Raw genomic sequence first — 18,202 nt, forward strand, 5'->3', positions numbered from 1 at the left:
TAGACACAAATGTAAGACCTTTTTGAATAAAACAATCCAAAATATTTTATAAAAATCTGCAAATGAGGTGATATCTCAAAATATGCACATATTCACATATTGCGCCAAAAGAAAATCTGAACATTGGATGAAGTCAGCCTAAATATTCTGGTTTCACTTTGTTAAGTCACTCCAGGACATTCTACCTGTAAAATCCTAAAGATGTACGTAAAATGCATTTTTGCCACGTTTTTCCTATGTGGCAAAATGTACAACATTTCAACATATCCCTCTGGGCAAGTCGGGAGAATATATCTAAGGATAACCACACAACATTTGGTGAATGCAGATGCTTCAGAAGCTGAGAAAAAATGTTGGCGTGTGGGAAGAGTCTGACTTTCAGGAAATGGCAGTTAAAGACAAGTACACAGAATTTAGACTAGCAAACAACTATTTAGACCCAATCACCATCTCTTCAAAGTAAGTTACTAAATATAGTCCAATTTGTAACACTCTACGAAATGGCCTTTTAAATTATGTGTAATTTAATGTAATGAGCTTTGAAATTATTGATGTATGTACATTTCTAAGTGGTTAACATTCATTAAAATGTTGAGGACAGTAGTATGATAAACTAAAGAAAATAAACATTTTCATCAAGTTTTGAACTTTTTATGTTAACTTTTTGAAAATACTAATATTAATGGACCAAAAAAACCAACAAATCTCAAAATTGATGAGTAGAAGCAAAAATGTCATTTCAGCCTGTGGTGCCTTAAGTGAAGGGAATTGCTGCAGCATACGAGACCCCTTCATCCCCATTATGTATGCACTCCCTGAACTAATATGTAAGCATGAATGCTCACACACTATGTCCTTTCAAAGAAAGTAAATGAAAACAATGAAAAACCATGCTCTAAAACAATCTCATAATTTCTTAATTGACTCTTTGTAATTCCATTGCTAAGTAACTACACAAAGGTTATTCCAGGTAGTAATATATTAAATATGCATATATTCCCGCCCTGCTTGCTATATGTCAAATCTGCTTTGCTTTTCATCTGAATGATCTCATCTCCACAAAATGAAAGAGCATTCAATTATCTAACTCAGCTATTTTTCACTGGATTATGCTGATATCAGAGGCTTGTGACGTTATGAGATATAAAAAAACTTGCTCATTGTGGGATGTTCAAGGCTGAGAGAAACTGGAATATGCTGCATCTCCGAGACTCATTATCTGTAGTTTAAGTCATAGGCCAATGCCCCTCCATATCTGGTTGCTTAGAGAAAATGTAGTGGATGTAAATACTCAGTGTGCATCCCAAATTTGCACCCTATTCCCTATATAGTGCACTACTTTTGAACAAGCCAGACATTTCTCACTGATAAAACACTTTCCATCAACGTAAACATACAGTATCAATCAAAAGTTTGGACACACCTACTCATTCAAAGGTTTTTCTTTCTTACAATGTTCTACATAGTAGAATAATAGTTAGCACATCACAACTATGAAATAACACACATGGAATCATGTAGTAACCCAAAAAAGTGTTAAACAAATCAAAATATTCTTCAAAGTAACCACCCTTCGCCTTGACGACAGCTTGCACACTCTGAGCATTCTCTCAACCAGCTTCATGAGGTAGTCACCTGGAATGCATTTCAATTAACAGGTGTGCCTTGTAGAAAGTTCATTTGTGGAATTTCTTTCCTTCTTAATGTGTTTGAGCCAATCAGTTGTGCTGTGAAAAGGTAGGATGGTATACAGAAGATAGCCCTATTTGGTAAAAGACCAAGTCCATATTATGGCAAGAAAAGCTCAAATAAGCAAAGAGAAATGACAGTCCATCATTACTTTAAGACATGAAGGTCAGTCAATGCGGAACATTTCAAGAACTTTGAACGTTTCTTCAAGTGCAGTCGCAAAAACCATCAAGAGCTATGATTAAACTGACCCTCCTGAGGATCACCACAGGAAAGGAAGACCCAGAGTTACCTCTGCTGCAGAGGATAAGTTTATTAGAATGAACTGCACCTCAGATCTTAACATCAACTGTTCAGAAGAGACTGCGTGAATCAGGCCTTCATGGTCGAATTGCTGCAAAGAAACCACTACTAAAGGACACCAATAATAATAAGAGACTTGCTTGGGCCAAGAAACACGAGCAATGGACATTAGACCGGTGGAAATCTATCTGTTGGTCTGATGAGTTCAAATTTGTGATTTTTGGTTCCAACTGCTGTGTCTTTGTGAGACACAGAGTAGGTGAACGGATTATCTCCACATGTGTAGTTCCCACCGTGAAGCATGGAGGAGGAGGTGTGATGGTGTGGGGGGGCTTTACTGGTGACACTGTCTGTGATTTATTTAGAATTCAAGGCACACTTAACCAGCATGGCTACCACAGCATTGTGCAGAGATAGGACATCCCATTTGGTTTGCGCTTTGTGGGACTATCATTTATTTTTCAACAGGACAATGACCTAACACACCTCCAGGCTGTGTAAGGGCTATTTGACCAAGAAGGAGAATGATGGAGTACTTCCGCAATCACCTAAGCTCAACTCAATTGAGATGGTTTGGGATGAGTTGGACAGCAGAGTGAAGGAAAACCAGAGGAAAGGGTGCATCCTACTTGCCCTTCAACACCACTTCCAGCAGCATCTGGTCTCCCATCCAGGGACCGACCAGGACCAACCCTGCTTAGCTTCAGAAGCAAACCAGCAGTGGGATGCAGGGTGGTATGCTGCTGGTTGCTATTTTAAAGTTTTGATATCTTCAGTATTATTCTACAATGAAGAAAATAGTAAAAATAAAGAATGAGTAGGTGTGTCCAAACTTTTGACTGGTGCTGTACCTCTCCTTCACGGTTCTGATTTCATTAAATCTATGATTCAAGCAATTATACGGTTAAAAATATATCATACATTTTAGACAATACAAACCCAGCCAAAATCCCAGCCTTAACTACACTGGACGACACAGAACATCAACCTTAGCTATGAAAGGTGGACCAGTGCAGTTTTCCAGTCTGGTGTGTTGCTCAGTGATGCAGCAGCACAGACTCAGAGCGTGAGAGCACAGCATTCACTGCTAACACAGAGAATACACTGATAACAGAGGCCGTCGATCCACAATACACAACAGCATGGGAGCTTTGATCTTGAAAGCAGCTGAAAAGGTAAAATAGAGCCGTAGAAAACAAATATTTGCCCCAGCTACCTCCAGCAACCTATTCCCCTGGATGCCATTTTTGGAGGCTGTTTATTTTGTTCATGTAGGGAAATGAATAACTACTAATCCCCCTATCGAGGATTGCATGCACGCTACAGTGGGTAATACATTTTACTGGTCTGCATGGTGTATTTTATATATCTATATATATATATATATATATCTCTTGGGTGTTTTGATATTTATGTAAACTCGTGGTCATCAAAGACAACTCGCTATTTGAGAAATCCAACAGCAAAGTTATTGCTCAAAACCACTGAACATAGGACATGTTTTTACCTAAAGCATTGAAGCTGGATCAACAAGGCATCTCAAATAGATGAATTCCCATGTAAATGGACAATACAGTTATGGTATCTTATAGTATAGAACTGTAGCTAAATCTACTGGTCTCAAAGTCAAAGTGGGATATCTAATATATTTTTTGCCATCTGGGGAGACAAGTAGCCTAGTGGTTAGAGCAATGGGCCAGTAACCAAAAGGTTGCTAGATCAAATCCCTGAGCAGACAAGGTAAAAATCTCATCTGCCCCTGAACAAGGCAGTTAACCCACTGTTCCTAGGCCATCATTGTAAATACGAATGTGTTCTTAACTGACTTGCCTAGTTAAATAAAGGTTAAATAAAAAAAATAGACCCTCTACCACACGGTTTCCCAAATTAGGTCCTGGTCCTACAGAGAGCTGAACCTGGAGAAGACTCCCCTAAGCAAGCTGGTCCTGGGGCTCTGTTCACAAACAGGCCCCAGGACAGCAACACCATTAGACCCAAACAAATCCTGAGAGAACAAAAAAAATAGTTCTTGACACATTGGAAATAATTAACAAAAAAAACTGATCAAACTCGAATTCTAAAACAGAGGGTACACAGTGGCAGAATATCTGACCCAAAAGTAAGGAAAGCTTTGACTATCTACAGACTCCGTGAGCATAGCCTTGCTATTGAGAAAGGCAGTTCTGTCTCTCAAGAGAAGATGGGCTATGCGCACACTGCCCACAAAATTAGGTGGAAACTGAGTTGCACTTATTAACCTCCTGCCAAATGTATGACGACATATTTCCCTCAGATTACACAAAGAATTAGAAAACAAATCCAATTTTGATAAACTCCCGTATCTGTTGGGTGAAATACCAATGTGCCATCACAGCAACAAGATTTGTGACCTGGTGCCACAAGAAAATGGCAATAAGTGAAGAACAACCACCATTATAAATACAACCGATATTTATTTTCCCTTTTGTAGTATTTGCACATCGTTACAACACTGTATATAGACATAATATAACATTTGTAATGTATTATTTTGGAACTTTTGAGTGTGATGTTTACTGTTCATTATTTCACTTTTATTTATTATACACTGCTCAAAAAAATAAAGGGAACACTTAAACAACACAATGTAACTTCAAGTCAATCACACTTCTGTGAAATCAAACTGTCCACTTAGGAAGCAACACTGATTGACAATACATTTCATATGCTGTTGTGCAAATGGAATAGACAACAGGTGGAAATTATAGGCAATTAGCAAGACACCCCCAATAAAGGAGTGGTCTGCAGGTGGGGACCACTTCTCAGTTCCTATGCTTCCTGGCTGATGTTTTGGTCACTTTTGAATGCTGGCGGTGCTTTCACTCTAGTGGTAGCATGAGACGGAGTCTACAACCCACACAAGTGGCTCAGGTAGTGCAGCTCATCCAGGATGGCACATCATTGCGAGCTGTGGCAAGAAGGTTTGCTGTGTCTGTCAGTGTAGTGTCCAGAGCATGGAGGCGCTACCAGGAGACAGGCCAGTACATCAGGAGACGTGGAGGAGGCCGTAGGAGGGCAACAACCCAGCAGCAGGACCGCTACCTCCGCCTTTGTGCAAGGAGGAGCAGGAGAAGCACTGCCAGAGCCCTGCAAAATGACCTCCAGCAGGCCACAAATGTGCATGTGTCTGCTTAAACGGTCAGAAACAGACTCCATGAGGGTGGTATGAGGGCCCGACGTCCACAGGTGGGGGTTGTGCTTACAGCCCAACACCGTGCAGGACGTTTGGCATTTGCCAGAGAACACCAAGATTTGCATATTCGTCACTGGCGCCCTGTGCTCTTCACACATGAAAGCAGGTTCACACTGAGCACGTGACAGACGTGACAGAGTCTGGAGACGCCGTGGAGAACGTTCTGCTGCCTGCAACATCCTCCAGCATGACCGGTTTGGCGGTGGGTCAGTCATGGTGTGGGGTGGCATTTCTTTGGGGGGCCGCACAGCCCTCCATGTGCTCGCCAGAGGTAGCCTGACTGCCATTAGGTACCGAGATGAGATCCTCAGACCCCTTGTGAGACCATATGCTGGTGCGGTTGGCCCTGGGTTCCTCCTAATGCAAGACAATGCTAGACCTCATGTGGCTGGAGTGTGTCAGCAGTTCCTGCAAGAGGTACGCATTGATGCTATGGACTGGCCCGCTCGTTCCCCAGACCTGAATCCAATTGAGCACATCTGGGACATCATGTCTCGCTCCATCCACCAACGCCACATTGCACCACAGACTGTCCAGGAGTTGGCGGATGCTTTAGTCCAGGTCTGGGAGGAGATCCCTCAGGAGACCATCCGCCACCTCATCAGGAGCATGCCCAGGCGTTGTAGGGAGGTCATACAGGCACGTGGAGGCCACACACACTACTGAGCCTCATTTGACTTGTTTTAAGGACATTACATCAAAGTTGGATCAGCCTATAGTGTGGTTTTCCACTTTAATTTTGAGTGTGACTCCAAATCCAGACCTCCATGGGTTGATAAATTGGATTTAAATTGAGTATTTTTGTGTGATTTTGTTGTCAGCACATTCAACTATGTAAAGAAAAAAGTATTTCATAAGATTATTTATTTAATTCAGATCTAGGATGTGTTGTTTAAGTGTTCCCTTTATTGTTTTGAGCAGTATATATTTCACTTGCTTTGGCAATGTAAACATATGTTTCCTATGCCAATAAAGCCCTTAAATTGAATTGAGACAGACAGACAGACAGACAGACAGACAGACAGACAGACAGACAGACAGACAGACAGACAGACAGACAGACAGACAGACAGACAGACAGACAGACAGACAGACAGACAGACAGACAGACAGACAGACAGACAGACAGACAGACAGACAGACAGACAGACAGACAGACAGACAGACAGAATGAAGGAAGGCAGAGAAAAAGACAGAGAGAAAGAGAGGGCGGTACAGAGAGTGTGAGACAGAGAGGAGGAGAAAGGGGAGGAGAGAGAGAAAGAGAGTGAAAGACAAACACAAAAATAGAAAAGAGAGGAGGAGGAGAGAGAGGGATAGAGCTCTTTCCCTAGAGGAGTCCTTATCAGGTCCAGAGGAGAAGATCTCCTTGACTGATAGCTGGCAGACAGACTAATCACAGTTGAGACCTGAGTCTGAGGCTCTTCTCCTGACTGATCTACACACTCCCAATCTGACACTAGTGCAATGGCCCTGTTCTCACCACCACCATCTCCCCACAACACCAATGGATCTCAACATCAAAAGCCCAGCGTACGCACATTGATATGATAATATTACATAAACCCTTATTTCACAGAAGTATGATACTGTAGCCACTGTGCAGAAAGCTGATGAGACACAAATGCTGCAGGTTTTATCCTTATGCAGAACAGAAAGCACACCTGCAAATAGCTTGTCTGTTTGTCTCTGTTTCTTTGTCTTGGCTCAGTGAAAGCTTTGAGTCAGCATAGATAGCCGCATAGACGCTAGCAAGCACAAACCCAATTGTGCACCACCAAGAAGGACAAGAAGGAAGACTTTAAGCACAAGCATCACAACCTACATGTATCCCGTGTGGCTCAGTTGGTAGAGAATGGTGCTTGCAAAGCCAGGGTTGTGAGTTCGATTCCCACGGGGGACCAGTATGGAGAAGAAGAAAAAAAGTATGAAATGTATGCACGTAAGTCACTCTGGATAAATGACTCAAATGTATCAACCGGTGTCTGATGGCAGAACATAATTACAGGTGTCAAAATACCATTTACATAGGAGACATGTTGCACCCTATTCACTTAATAGTGCACTACTTCTGACCAAAGCCCACTATGACATCAATTCAATGTCTATTCCACGTTGGTTCAACATAATTTCATTGAAATGACGTGGAAACAATGTTGTACAACCGGTTTGCACCCAGTGGGTAGGGTGCCATTTGGGATACAGCCTTTTCACTTAACCTCTTACATCTAGACGTTCCGCGAGCGGAACACCTGCTCCAATATCCAATGATGGGCGTGGCGCGAAATACAAACTCCTCTAAAATACAAAAACTTCAATTTTTCAAACATATGACTATTTCACAGCATTTTAACAGAAAACTGCTCTGCTCTGACAACATGTGGCTTTCAGTTCATTGTCACTTCCACGTCGGTTGGTTCAGCCAAGCAGAAATGTGTTACTACATATCTATTCATCACTCTGACAAGAGGCAAGAAGGTCAAGACACAGGGGTAGGAGGAATCAATAACAGGAATGTCCATTAAGACAGAAAGGTTTAACACTCCTCTGACTGTCAGTGAGTGCATCAAAGGCAGAGATGATATGAGTTCCTATCTATGGGGCCATGCATTTTTCAAAAACTTCCACTCTGTTATCCAATTCTTACTATTGTAAAAGTGTGAAATCACATATGATAGTGAGATGTATAATGGACACTACTACACTCTTAGAAAAAAGGGTTCCAAAAGGGTTCTTTTGCGTTCCAGGTAAAACCCTTTGAACCAAAAAGGTTCTACCTGGAGCCAAAAAGTGTTCTTCAAACGGTTCACTTATGGGGACAGCTGAAGAACCCTTTTAGGTTGTATATAGCACCTTTGTGTAGAGGCAGTGTCGTACTCACATTGTCTGTTCTGAGTTTCTTAGCTGGGCAGCCTCCATCCACGGGATGTAGCATGTAATACAGCCGTACTTTATTGGCATGTTTCCGACTCTAGAAAGGAAAAAAGGGGAGATAAAACACAATGAAGGTTAGAAACATCATGAAAAGACCATCATTCGTGTTTTTCTTGATCTGAACCCCCCCCCCCCAAAAAGCTTTCACATGAATTGCATGTCTAGATTAAAGACATATTAAATGTTTATATTGCATGTATTGAACGTCTTCCAAAAGCAGTGCCATACTGTGCATCTGAGAACTGTGTGGTTGAATGATTCAGACTTACTAAGAGATTGTATTATGGAAAGAAAAACCTGGTGACTGACCGAATGGCACACTATACCCTACATAGAGTCCTATGGGCCCTCAAAAGTAGTACACTATATAGAGAATTTATACAGTGCCTTCGTAAAGTATTCAGACCCTTTGACTTTTTCCACAATTTGTTATGTTACAGCCTTATTCTAAAATCTATTAAATAAAACGTTTTTACTCAGCAATCTACACACAATACCCTATAATTACCAAGTGAAAACAAATTATTGCAAATGTATTACAAATAAAAAACAGAAAGCATATTTACATAAATATTCAGACTCAAAATTGAGCTCAGGTGCATCCTGTTTCCATTGACCATCCTTGAGATGTTTATACAACTTGATTGGAGTCCACCTGTGGTAAATTCAATTAATTGGAAATGATTGGGAAAGGCGAACACCTGTCTTTATAACAGTCCCCCAGTTGACAGTGTATGTCAGAGCAAACAGCAAGCCATGAGGTCGAAGGAATTACCAAAACATTTCTGCTGCGTTAAAGGTCCACAAGAACACAGTGGCCTCCATCATTCTTAAAATGGAAGAAGTTCGGAACCACCAAGACTCTTCCTAGAGCTGGCCGCCCGGCCAAACTGAGCAATCGGTGTAGAAGGGCCTTGGTCAGGGAGGTGACCAAGAACCTGATGGTCACTCTGACAGAGCTCTAGAGTTCCTCTGTGGAGATGGAACAACCTTCCAGAAGATAACCATCTCTGCAGCACTCCATGAATCAGACGGAAGCTCCTCCTCAGTAAAAGGCACATGACAGCCCGCTTGGAGTTTGCCAAAAGGCACCTAAAGACTCTCAGACCATGAGAAACAAGATTCTCTGGTCTGATGAAACCAAGATTGAACCCTATGGCCTGAACGCCAAGGGTCACGTCTGGAGGAAACCTGGCACCATCCCTACAGTGAAGCATGGTGGCAGGATCATGCTGTGGGGATGTTTTTCAGCGGCAGAGACTGGAAGACTAGTCAGGATCGATGCAAGAATGAACGGACCAAAGTACAGTGAGATCCTTGATGAAAACCTGCTCTAGAGCGCTCAGGACCTCAGACTGGGGCGAAGGTTCACCTTCCAACATGACAACAACCCTAAGTACACAGCCAAGACAATGTGGCTTCGGACACAGCCAGAGCCCAGACTTGAACCCGATCGAACATCTCTGGAGAGACCTGAAAATAGCTGTGCAGCAATGCTCCCCATCCAGCCTGACAGAGCTGAGAGGATCTGCAGAAAAAAGTGGGAGAAACTCCCCAAATACAGGTGTGCCAAGCTTGTAGCGTCATACCCAAGAAGACTCGATGCTGTAATCGTTGCCAAAGCTGCTTCAACAAAGTACTGACTAAAGGGTCTGAAAACTTAAGTAAATCTGATATATTTTTTTATATATATATACACATTTGCTAACTTCAAAAAATCAGTTTTTGCTTTGCCATTATGGGGTATTGTATGTAGATTGATAAGGGGAAAAAACAATTTAATCAATTTTAGAATAAGGCTGTAATGTAACAAAATGTAGAAAAAGTCAAGGGGTCTGAATACTTTCCGAAAGCACTGTATATACTGAACAAAAATATAAACACAACATGCAAAAGTGTTGGTAACCATGTTTCATGAGCTGAAAGATCCCAGAAATGTTGGGTACAAACAATTTTAGTGAGCATTTCTCCTTTGCCAAGATAATCCAGCCACCTGATAGGTGTGGCATATCAAGAAGCTGATTAAACAGCATAATCATTACACAGGTGTACCTTGTGCTGAGGACAATAAAAATATGCAGTTTTGTCACATAACACAATGCCACAGATGTCTCAAGTTTTGAGGGTGCGTGCAATTGCGATGCTGACTGTAGGAATGTCCACCACAGCTGTTGCCAGATAATTTAATGTTCATTAATCTACTATAAGCTGCTTTCAACATCTTTTTAGAGAATTTAGCATTACCAGCCTCACAACCGCAGACCACGTGTAACCACGCCAGCCCAGGACCTCCCCATCCGGCTTCTTCACCTGCGGGATGGTCTGAGAACAGCCACCCGGACAGCTGATGAAACTGTGGCTTTGCACAATCAAAGATTTTCTGCACAAGCTGTCAGAAACGTCTCAGGGAAGCTCATTTGCGTGCTCGTTGTCCTCACTAGGGCCTTGACCTGACTGCAGTTCGGCATCATAGTCGACTTCAGTGGGCTAATGCTCACCTTTGATGGTCACTGGCACACTGGAGAAGTGTGCTCTTCACGGATGAACCCGGTTTCAACTGTACCGGGCAGATGGCAGACAGCGTGTATGGCATCGTGTGGGCGAGCAGTTTGCTGATGTCAAGGTTGTAAACAAAGTGCCCCATGGTGGTGGTGGGGTTATGGTATGGGCAGGCATAAGCGACAGACAATGAACACGATTGCATTTTATTAATGGCAATTTGAATGCACAGAGATACCGTGACGAGATCCTGAAGTCCATTGTCTTGCCATTAATGCGATGCTATCACCGCTTGTTTCAGCATAATAATGCACCGCTCCATGTCGCAAGGATCTGTACACAATTCCTGGATGCTGAAAATGTCCCAGTTATTCCACCTGCATCCTCAGACATATCACCCATTGAGCATGTTTGGAATGCTCTCGATCAACGTGTACAACAGCGGGTTCCAGTTCCTGCAAATATCCAGCAACTTCGCACAGCCATTGAGGAATAGGACAACATTCAACTGCCTGATCAACTCTATGCGAAGGAGATGTGTCGTGCTGCATGATGCAAATGGTGGTCACATCAGATACTGACTGGTTTTCTGATCCATACCCTTACCTTTTTTTAAAGGTATCTATGACCAGTCATGTGAAATCCATAGGTTAGGACCTAATACATTCATTTGAATTGACTGATTTCCTTAAATGAACTGTAACTTAGTAAAATCTTTGAAATTGTTGCATGTTGCGTTTATATTTGTGTTCAGTGTACTGTATATAGAGAGAATATACACTGAGTGTACAAAACATTAGGATCACATTCACAATATTGAGTTGCCATTCCTTTTGCCCTAAGAACAGTCTCAATTCGTCGGGGCATGGACTCTACAAGGTATTGACAGCGTTCCAAAGTGATTCTGGCCAATGTTACTCTAATGCGTCCCACAGTTGTGTCAAGTTGGCTGGATGTCCTTTGGGTGGTGGACCAGTCTTGATACACACGGGAAACTGTTGAGCATGAAAAACCCAGCAGCGTTGCAGTTCTTGACACAAACCGGGGCACCTGGCACCTACTACCTGGTTCAAAAAGGTACTTAAATATTTTGTCTTGCCCATTCACCCTATGAATGGAACACACACAATCCATGTCTCAAGCCTTAAAAATGCTTCTTTATCCTGTCTGCCCTTTATCTACACTGATTGAAGTGGATTTAACAAATTACATCAATAAGGGATCATAGCTTTTACCAGGATTCACCTGGTCAGTCGATGCCATGGAAAGAGCAGGTGATCCTAATGTTTTGAACACTCAGTGTATATATATATATATATATATATATATATATATATATATATATATATATATATATATATATATATATCAAGAGAGAATATATGGTGCCATTCTGGACCCAGCCCCTGTCTGACACTGGATTCCATTAATAATTACTGCAGCTTCCATTAAAGGAGCAAAAGGCCCTTATCACATCACAGACCCATTGATCCCTCCACTTTGGCAGCAGACAGAGCAGCTTCTGGGCTAGGGTGGGGACGGAGGGATGGATGAAGGAAAAGAGGGGTGAGGTGAGGATAGAGTGATGGAGGGCAATCGATTCCCCATTCAGTTTATCTTCAAATAATTCCACTCGACTACAGGTTTCCAAGCTCCCAAAAATTAAGGAAGGGATCAAAGGGGTTGAAGTGTTTCAATGCAAGAATGACTTGAAAAAACCTTAATTTCATCTTGAAGAGAGAGGTAGTTTCTCTTTCCACTCTGATATAACAAGGAAGAGCGCCCATGCAGCGTGACAGTCAGACAGACGACTCCCATATTGTCTTTACAGAGACGCAGGATGCATACCAAATGGCACCCTATTCCCTATATAGTGCACTACTTTTGACCAGGGTCCAGGGCTATGGTCAAAAGTAATGCCCTATATAGGGAATACATAGTAATTTAGGACACAACCACAGAGATGGCAGACAAACGCATTTTCAGCTCAGATGGAGGAGAATGGTCCTGAGAAATCTATTTGTTTTTCTTGTTTATGGCTGGGCTAATGCACCCTGAGCCTGAAAAATGAACTATCAGGCATCAGTGGCAAGAGGAAGGTTATTGAGGCTCAAACACATAACAGGAAGGGAATGAAATGATCATTCAGAGGCTCTCTCTCTGCCAATCTCTCAGTATGCTCTGAGAGCATTTTCCTCTGATACGGTCTCTTCCTTTGATATCATTTGTGACACTCTCCTATGCTGCATCCATCTGCACCGTCTGATATGAGCTAAGGGGCTGTTCTACTTTTACTAACTAGAGCATTGGAACACAGCCTACATACAACCAACCCAATGGCAAGAGAAGACCTAAATGCACTGAAAGACACCAACTGCCCACAAGGATCTGTTCAAAAGTAGTGCACTATGTAGGGAAAATGTTGCCACTTGGAGCGCAAACTATAAATGGGGATAGGAGCCTGGGGAAACTCAGAAGAACGTACAGTTGTGGAGGATGAGTGAAAAGCCATTGTGAGAAGAGTGAAACCTGCTCATAGAGAATCTCCACTTCTGATGGCATTGGTGATGATATCTCCATGGGGAGTCTACGTGACCAGCCGCTGCTGCCGATATAAATAAACTGCTGGTAGCAGGAAGGAAGTCCCAGGTGCCTTTGTTTTTACAGAGTTGACATAATCAGGCCAGAAAAAAAATCCATATTGCATTACCACTACATCAGTGAGTTGATCATAGAGGCTATATGCTCTCTGTGCCCTGGGGGAGGGGGGATACCTCTGGATATAATCTACTCTCTGCCCAATGGACCCTGGGCAGATTCCCCAGCCCATTCACCCTCTGGTCTGGTCCTTGTCTGCCCACTAGAGGCAGTCTGCGTCCCAAATGGCACATATGGTGCACTACTCTGGGCAAAAGTAGTGCACTAAATAGGGAATAGGGTGGCAGTTGGGAGGCAGATACAGAGACCAGGGGGCGAGACTGCATGAAACAAAATAATACAAATATCATCATGATGGTAAAAGGTTGTGATTGTGTTGATGATCCTTGTGTCTGAAGTGATTAGAGTCCCAGTAAACTATGCAATTACTTAGCATTTTCATTAACTTACAATTTTCTATGAATCTAGATCCAACAACATTCATTTTTGTTTGCATGACTGTGGCATTACTATATATTTTTTTGTCATGTTGGATGCTACAAGTCAATACTGCTTGCTCACTCACAGCCATAATGTGACCTGTTAGCTCACTATGATGACTGCAGATGTTGCTAACTGCTTGCTAATATGGCTGTTACTGTTATGTAACGTCATGTCATGGCAGACCGGCCGACCTACCTCCTGGGAACTAATTGGAGCGATTTAAATGAGCCAACCCTTAAGTTTGTTCTGATTTTGCTCGGACAAGTGGGCCTGCTGGGTAATGGAGCAGGCTAGCAGCCCTTGAGGAGTCCTCATTATGTAAAGAAGTCAGAATCAGACAAACCAGCATTGACACAGAGTGGGTCAGGTAAATTCCAGAGAGAGACACTCCAGAGAGAGACACTGCAGAGAGAGACACTCCAGAGAGGATGGGGCTGTGGCTGAGTGGCTGTCATGTCGCTGAATCCCCTTCCTGTCGGAGTGTGTGTGTGTGTGTGTGTGTATGTGTACGTGTGTGAATAAATACAGTATTATTACATAGAGCTCTCCTCTGTCCCCGAGAAAAATGCCAAGCATTGACCAAATTCTGGGACAAATTATCTCATTATTATAAGTTGCTTACTTCAAAAACACCAAGCTAACTATGTGTTGGTGAGGACATAATCACAAGTGCATTTGCAGGGAGTGCAAAATATTTGAAAACCTTATAGACACACTTTGAAAAACTAGCCTATTTGGCAATCGTTGGCATCAAGAAAAGCAAAAGCTATGTACCATTGTATAACGCAACTGTGTCTGGTTTATAACGACTAACATCCTATACCGTATTTAGCATGTCGTTTCATCAATACCCTGATGATTACAGTTAACAGGGTGTTTCAGGACATATCATAGATAATTGACGCTGCAAATTAGTTTATTCATAGTCCAACACCCCAAAACGTACTGTGTTCCTACTGAGGCAACTTTTTTGTGATGTTAACGACCTCCTACAACATTCCTACCATCATGTCTTTTCTACAATATTCTATTCCATCCTCCCCATTCAGTCATGAATAATCTCTTCATCTAGAATCAAATCAGCTACGAGAGACTCTGTGGTGAAGTGCTGCTTCTTTCTTGTGTTTTCTGCACATAGCTGTTGGTTAAGGATTCATCAGACACCAGCTGTTTCCTGAATGGATGAGTGCAGAGCAGTGCAGTGTCCCAAATGGCACCCTACTCCCTATGTTGTACACTACTTTTGTGCAGGGCCCAGATTGCTCTGATCAAACGTAGTGCACTATATAGGGAATAAGGTGCCATTTGGGACATAACCAAGAGCAGAGCAGAGAAGCACGCCGTCAGGCTCTGTACAGTCAAATGGGACACAGTGGTGGACTAATTGATGTGGCTGTATGTGAGCCCCCATGATGAGCTCGATTTGGAGGAGCTGAAAAGTTGCTACACCCACCAGCACAACCTGCAGTCATCCTCTATTAGTTATCTGAATGTCCCTTTTTGTCAACCTCTCCCTCTACAGTTCCATCCACTTTCTGTCCGTGTCAGTTCGTGTTCATCATATTCACTAACAGTCAAATTCAATCACACTTTCTAAGATGCCTTCTTACTTGGATATACAGTACATTAATAACAGTAATCACAGAACTTCACTGGAGAGCATGTTGAATCGGAAACCAATTTGTTTTTGGAACACTATATTGAAATAAAGTTGTTTTCAGTAAACACCCATCTTTCCAATTCATCAAATGTTTTGCCTTGATACCTATCCTATCTGTTCATTTGTAGTCCTCCTGACATAATCAGCCTTTTACAGTTCAAACACACCCAGACTGACAGCATGGCGGCTGCTGAGTGGTCTTGCATATGAGAGCAAGAACCACTTGGCCGGATGGAGAGCATTGTGCCGACAACGCGTGTAGATCAGTTGACGATGGGAGAGGGAGCGCTCCCCTAGACACTTGACAGAATGCTGTCATGAAACTAAGCCAGACAGACAAGAATGGCAATTCTTCAACTCCTACCAAAAAACACTGAAAAAAATTGCAGTGGACAGTACCTGCCATGAACTCACAAACATAGAGGGCCACGACTTCTATCTTCCTACAAAACATCCCACATTAGAAATGAGCAAACTCTAATTGTCTGTCATGTCATCGGCTTAAAGGAAGTGGCATGGGGAGGATGTGTTTACAGGATGAGCTTAGAGATGAGCTCTGAAGCTGCTCAATGACATCAAGATAAGGGCATCAAACTACGCCGCTGGAACAAATGGAGCACGGATCATGGAAATGGAACATGCCATCCAAACTTATATTTTGGGGGGGCTATTTTGTAACAATGTTACAGTACACATGTAAAGTTCAGTGTGCAGTATACTGTATGTTGAGTATGTCTGATCGGAACAGAGGATAATTATCCATGTTAAGAATATCATGGATATAACAGCACTCAGCTCGTTTCTGAGTTCAGTGCTAGGTGCTTGAGGCAAAACACGTAGTTGTTGGGTGGGAGGGTGAGTGATTACCTTTTAAATCCTTCAACTCGTATGTGCAGCAGTTCACAAGAAGCTACGTTAAAGTCCTGACTGATATTGTGGACATGGAGAGTATGGAGAGACCATTGCCAATGAGAGACATGAGGACCGGGAACATAATCACAAGGGACAACCTCACTGACAGGCTAATGGCTATTAGTACCACTTTAGTCAGAAAAATGTAGCAGACTCCATTTAAAATTGATAATGAAGTGAGATAACGGTAACATTAAGTGTCTCACTGTGTGTGCGCGTGCAAGGATAGTAAAACAAGGAAAATTCTCCCTCGTTGGGACATTTCCCACATCCCCATGAGGACAATGGCTATTTTAAGTTTAGGGGTTAGGTTTAGGGTTACAATTAGGGTAAGGAAAAGGGGTTAGTGGTTAGGTTTAGGAGTTAGGTTTGGGTTACGGGTTAAGGATAGGGAAAATAGGATTTTTTATGGATATTGATATTAATTATAGGTCCCCACGAGGATAGAAGAACCTAACGTGTGTGAGCTCGAGTGTGCGCATGTGAATGATCAACAGTATCGGATACAACAACAACAAAAATCTATTTCCAAAACCAGTGACCATGTTATGAAAAGCCAGGCCCTGGAAAATATAAATAACTAATAGGTTGAAAGCACGGGATTTGAGGGACAAACTGGTGTTCGATCAAACCTCTAAGATATGGATCTAAAAGGAAATAGTGCTTTAAAAACTACCTACTAAGGCCTGGGACGCCTCCAATGTTCGGTTTGCCCTCTCTGATAGCCCCTCACATTAGACCTCATTTCTAATCCCCATGGAATAAAGCCTTTGTTCTGCCCATTAGCAGTTGCAGTATTCCAGTTGTTTGGAAGTGATCGTCTTCGGGGGCTTTCTTCAGTTTTGGTCTGTGCTATCCGGGTTCCCTGGAACATCCCTACCCCCATTGAAGTTGACATTTAAAATGATTAAGTCAAAGGTTAAGGTTTGGGTTATGTAATGGTTATGGTTAAGGTTAGGGTTTAGGATAGGGACGTTCCAAGGATCCCGGATAGCACAGACCCTTAAGTTTTACCAGCAAAGAAATTAATTATAGTACAAATTTGGATGGCTGCTTCATTCTTTCCTACCCTCTATGAAAGGACATATTTTCCCTTCAAACGAAGCCCGACAAATTACACGATTAAAAGTCAGAAAGTATGTTAATGTACCCAAATTTCCTTTTAAAATGCCTTTTTGGGTCCATTATATCTCACCCATTGATGGATCACACCCAATTTCATGCCATTTGTAACAGTGGAAATTAACACACCCAAGGAACAAAGCTTTTTCTTAGCCCTCTTTTTGCCTGACATGCACCAAAGCTGAAATTCAGAACATTGTAAATCCAAGCCTCTCTTATCCTTTGGAGATCATGTCTGGCAGGGCTGAGCAAAGTGGGGGTTTTGGTTCATTATATATTTAAATTAAAACTGCAAAAGTCCTCATCTTAGGGGTTGAGTCAATCACGAAATCATAAAAGAATTATATCAGGGCTGAAAAAGGGACTTGCAACTCATGCTAAATATTCCAGTTTGATTCGTCTCACTATCCCGTCTCTTCCTTGTCAGAATAATTTGAGACTAACTGTAATTGTTTAATCTTCATTAAGGAAAAAAAGTATGTACAATATATAGCGCAACAGCGTCCCAAATTGCACCCTATTAACGTCTGGTCAAAAGTTGTGCACTATAAAGGGAATAGGGTGCAATTGGGGACCAGAATACCGCTGTCTCAGCTCAGCAGTGCCAATTAAAAGGCTCCGAGTCACAATTGATCTTGCAGACAATATTTAGAATAATGAATGCTCCCAAAGCTTCATTAATACAGAATACAAACTCCAATTAAATGTTG

General features: G+C 42.2%; 1 protein-coding gene across 1 annotated transcript in view; it reads right to left on the minus strand.

Moving 5' to 3' along the window:
* LOC106580521 (zinc finger matrin-type protein 4) overlaps nucleotides 1–18,202 on the minus strand; it is a 201,907-nt gene that overhangs the window by 120,601 nt on the left and 63,104 nt on the right. The window contains exon 3 of the mRNA XM_045703277.1: nucleotides 8,106–8,195. Coding sequence (XP_045559233.1) covers nucleotides 8,106–8,195 — 90 coding nt within the window. The remainder of the gene's footprint in view (nucleotides 1–8,105; nucleotides 8,196–18,202) is intronic.

This window comes from Salmo salar, chromosome ssa20 (genome assembly GCF_905237065.1).
Source record: "Salmo salar chromosome ssa20, Ssal_v3.1, whole genome shotgun sequence".
Lineage (NCBI taxonomy): Eukaryota > Metazoa > Chordata > Actinopteri > Salmoniformes > Salmonidae > Salmo > Salmo salar.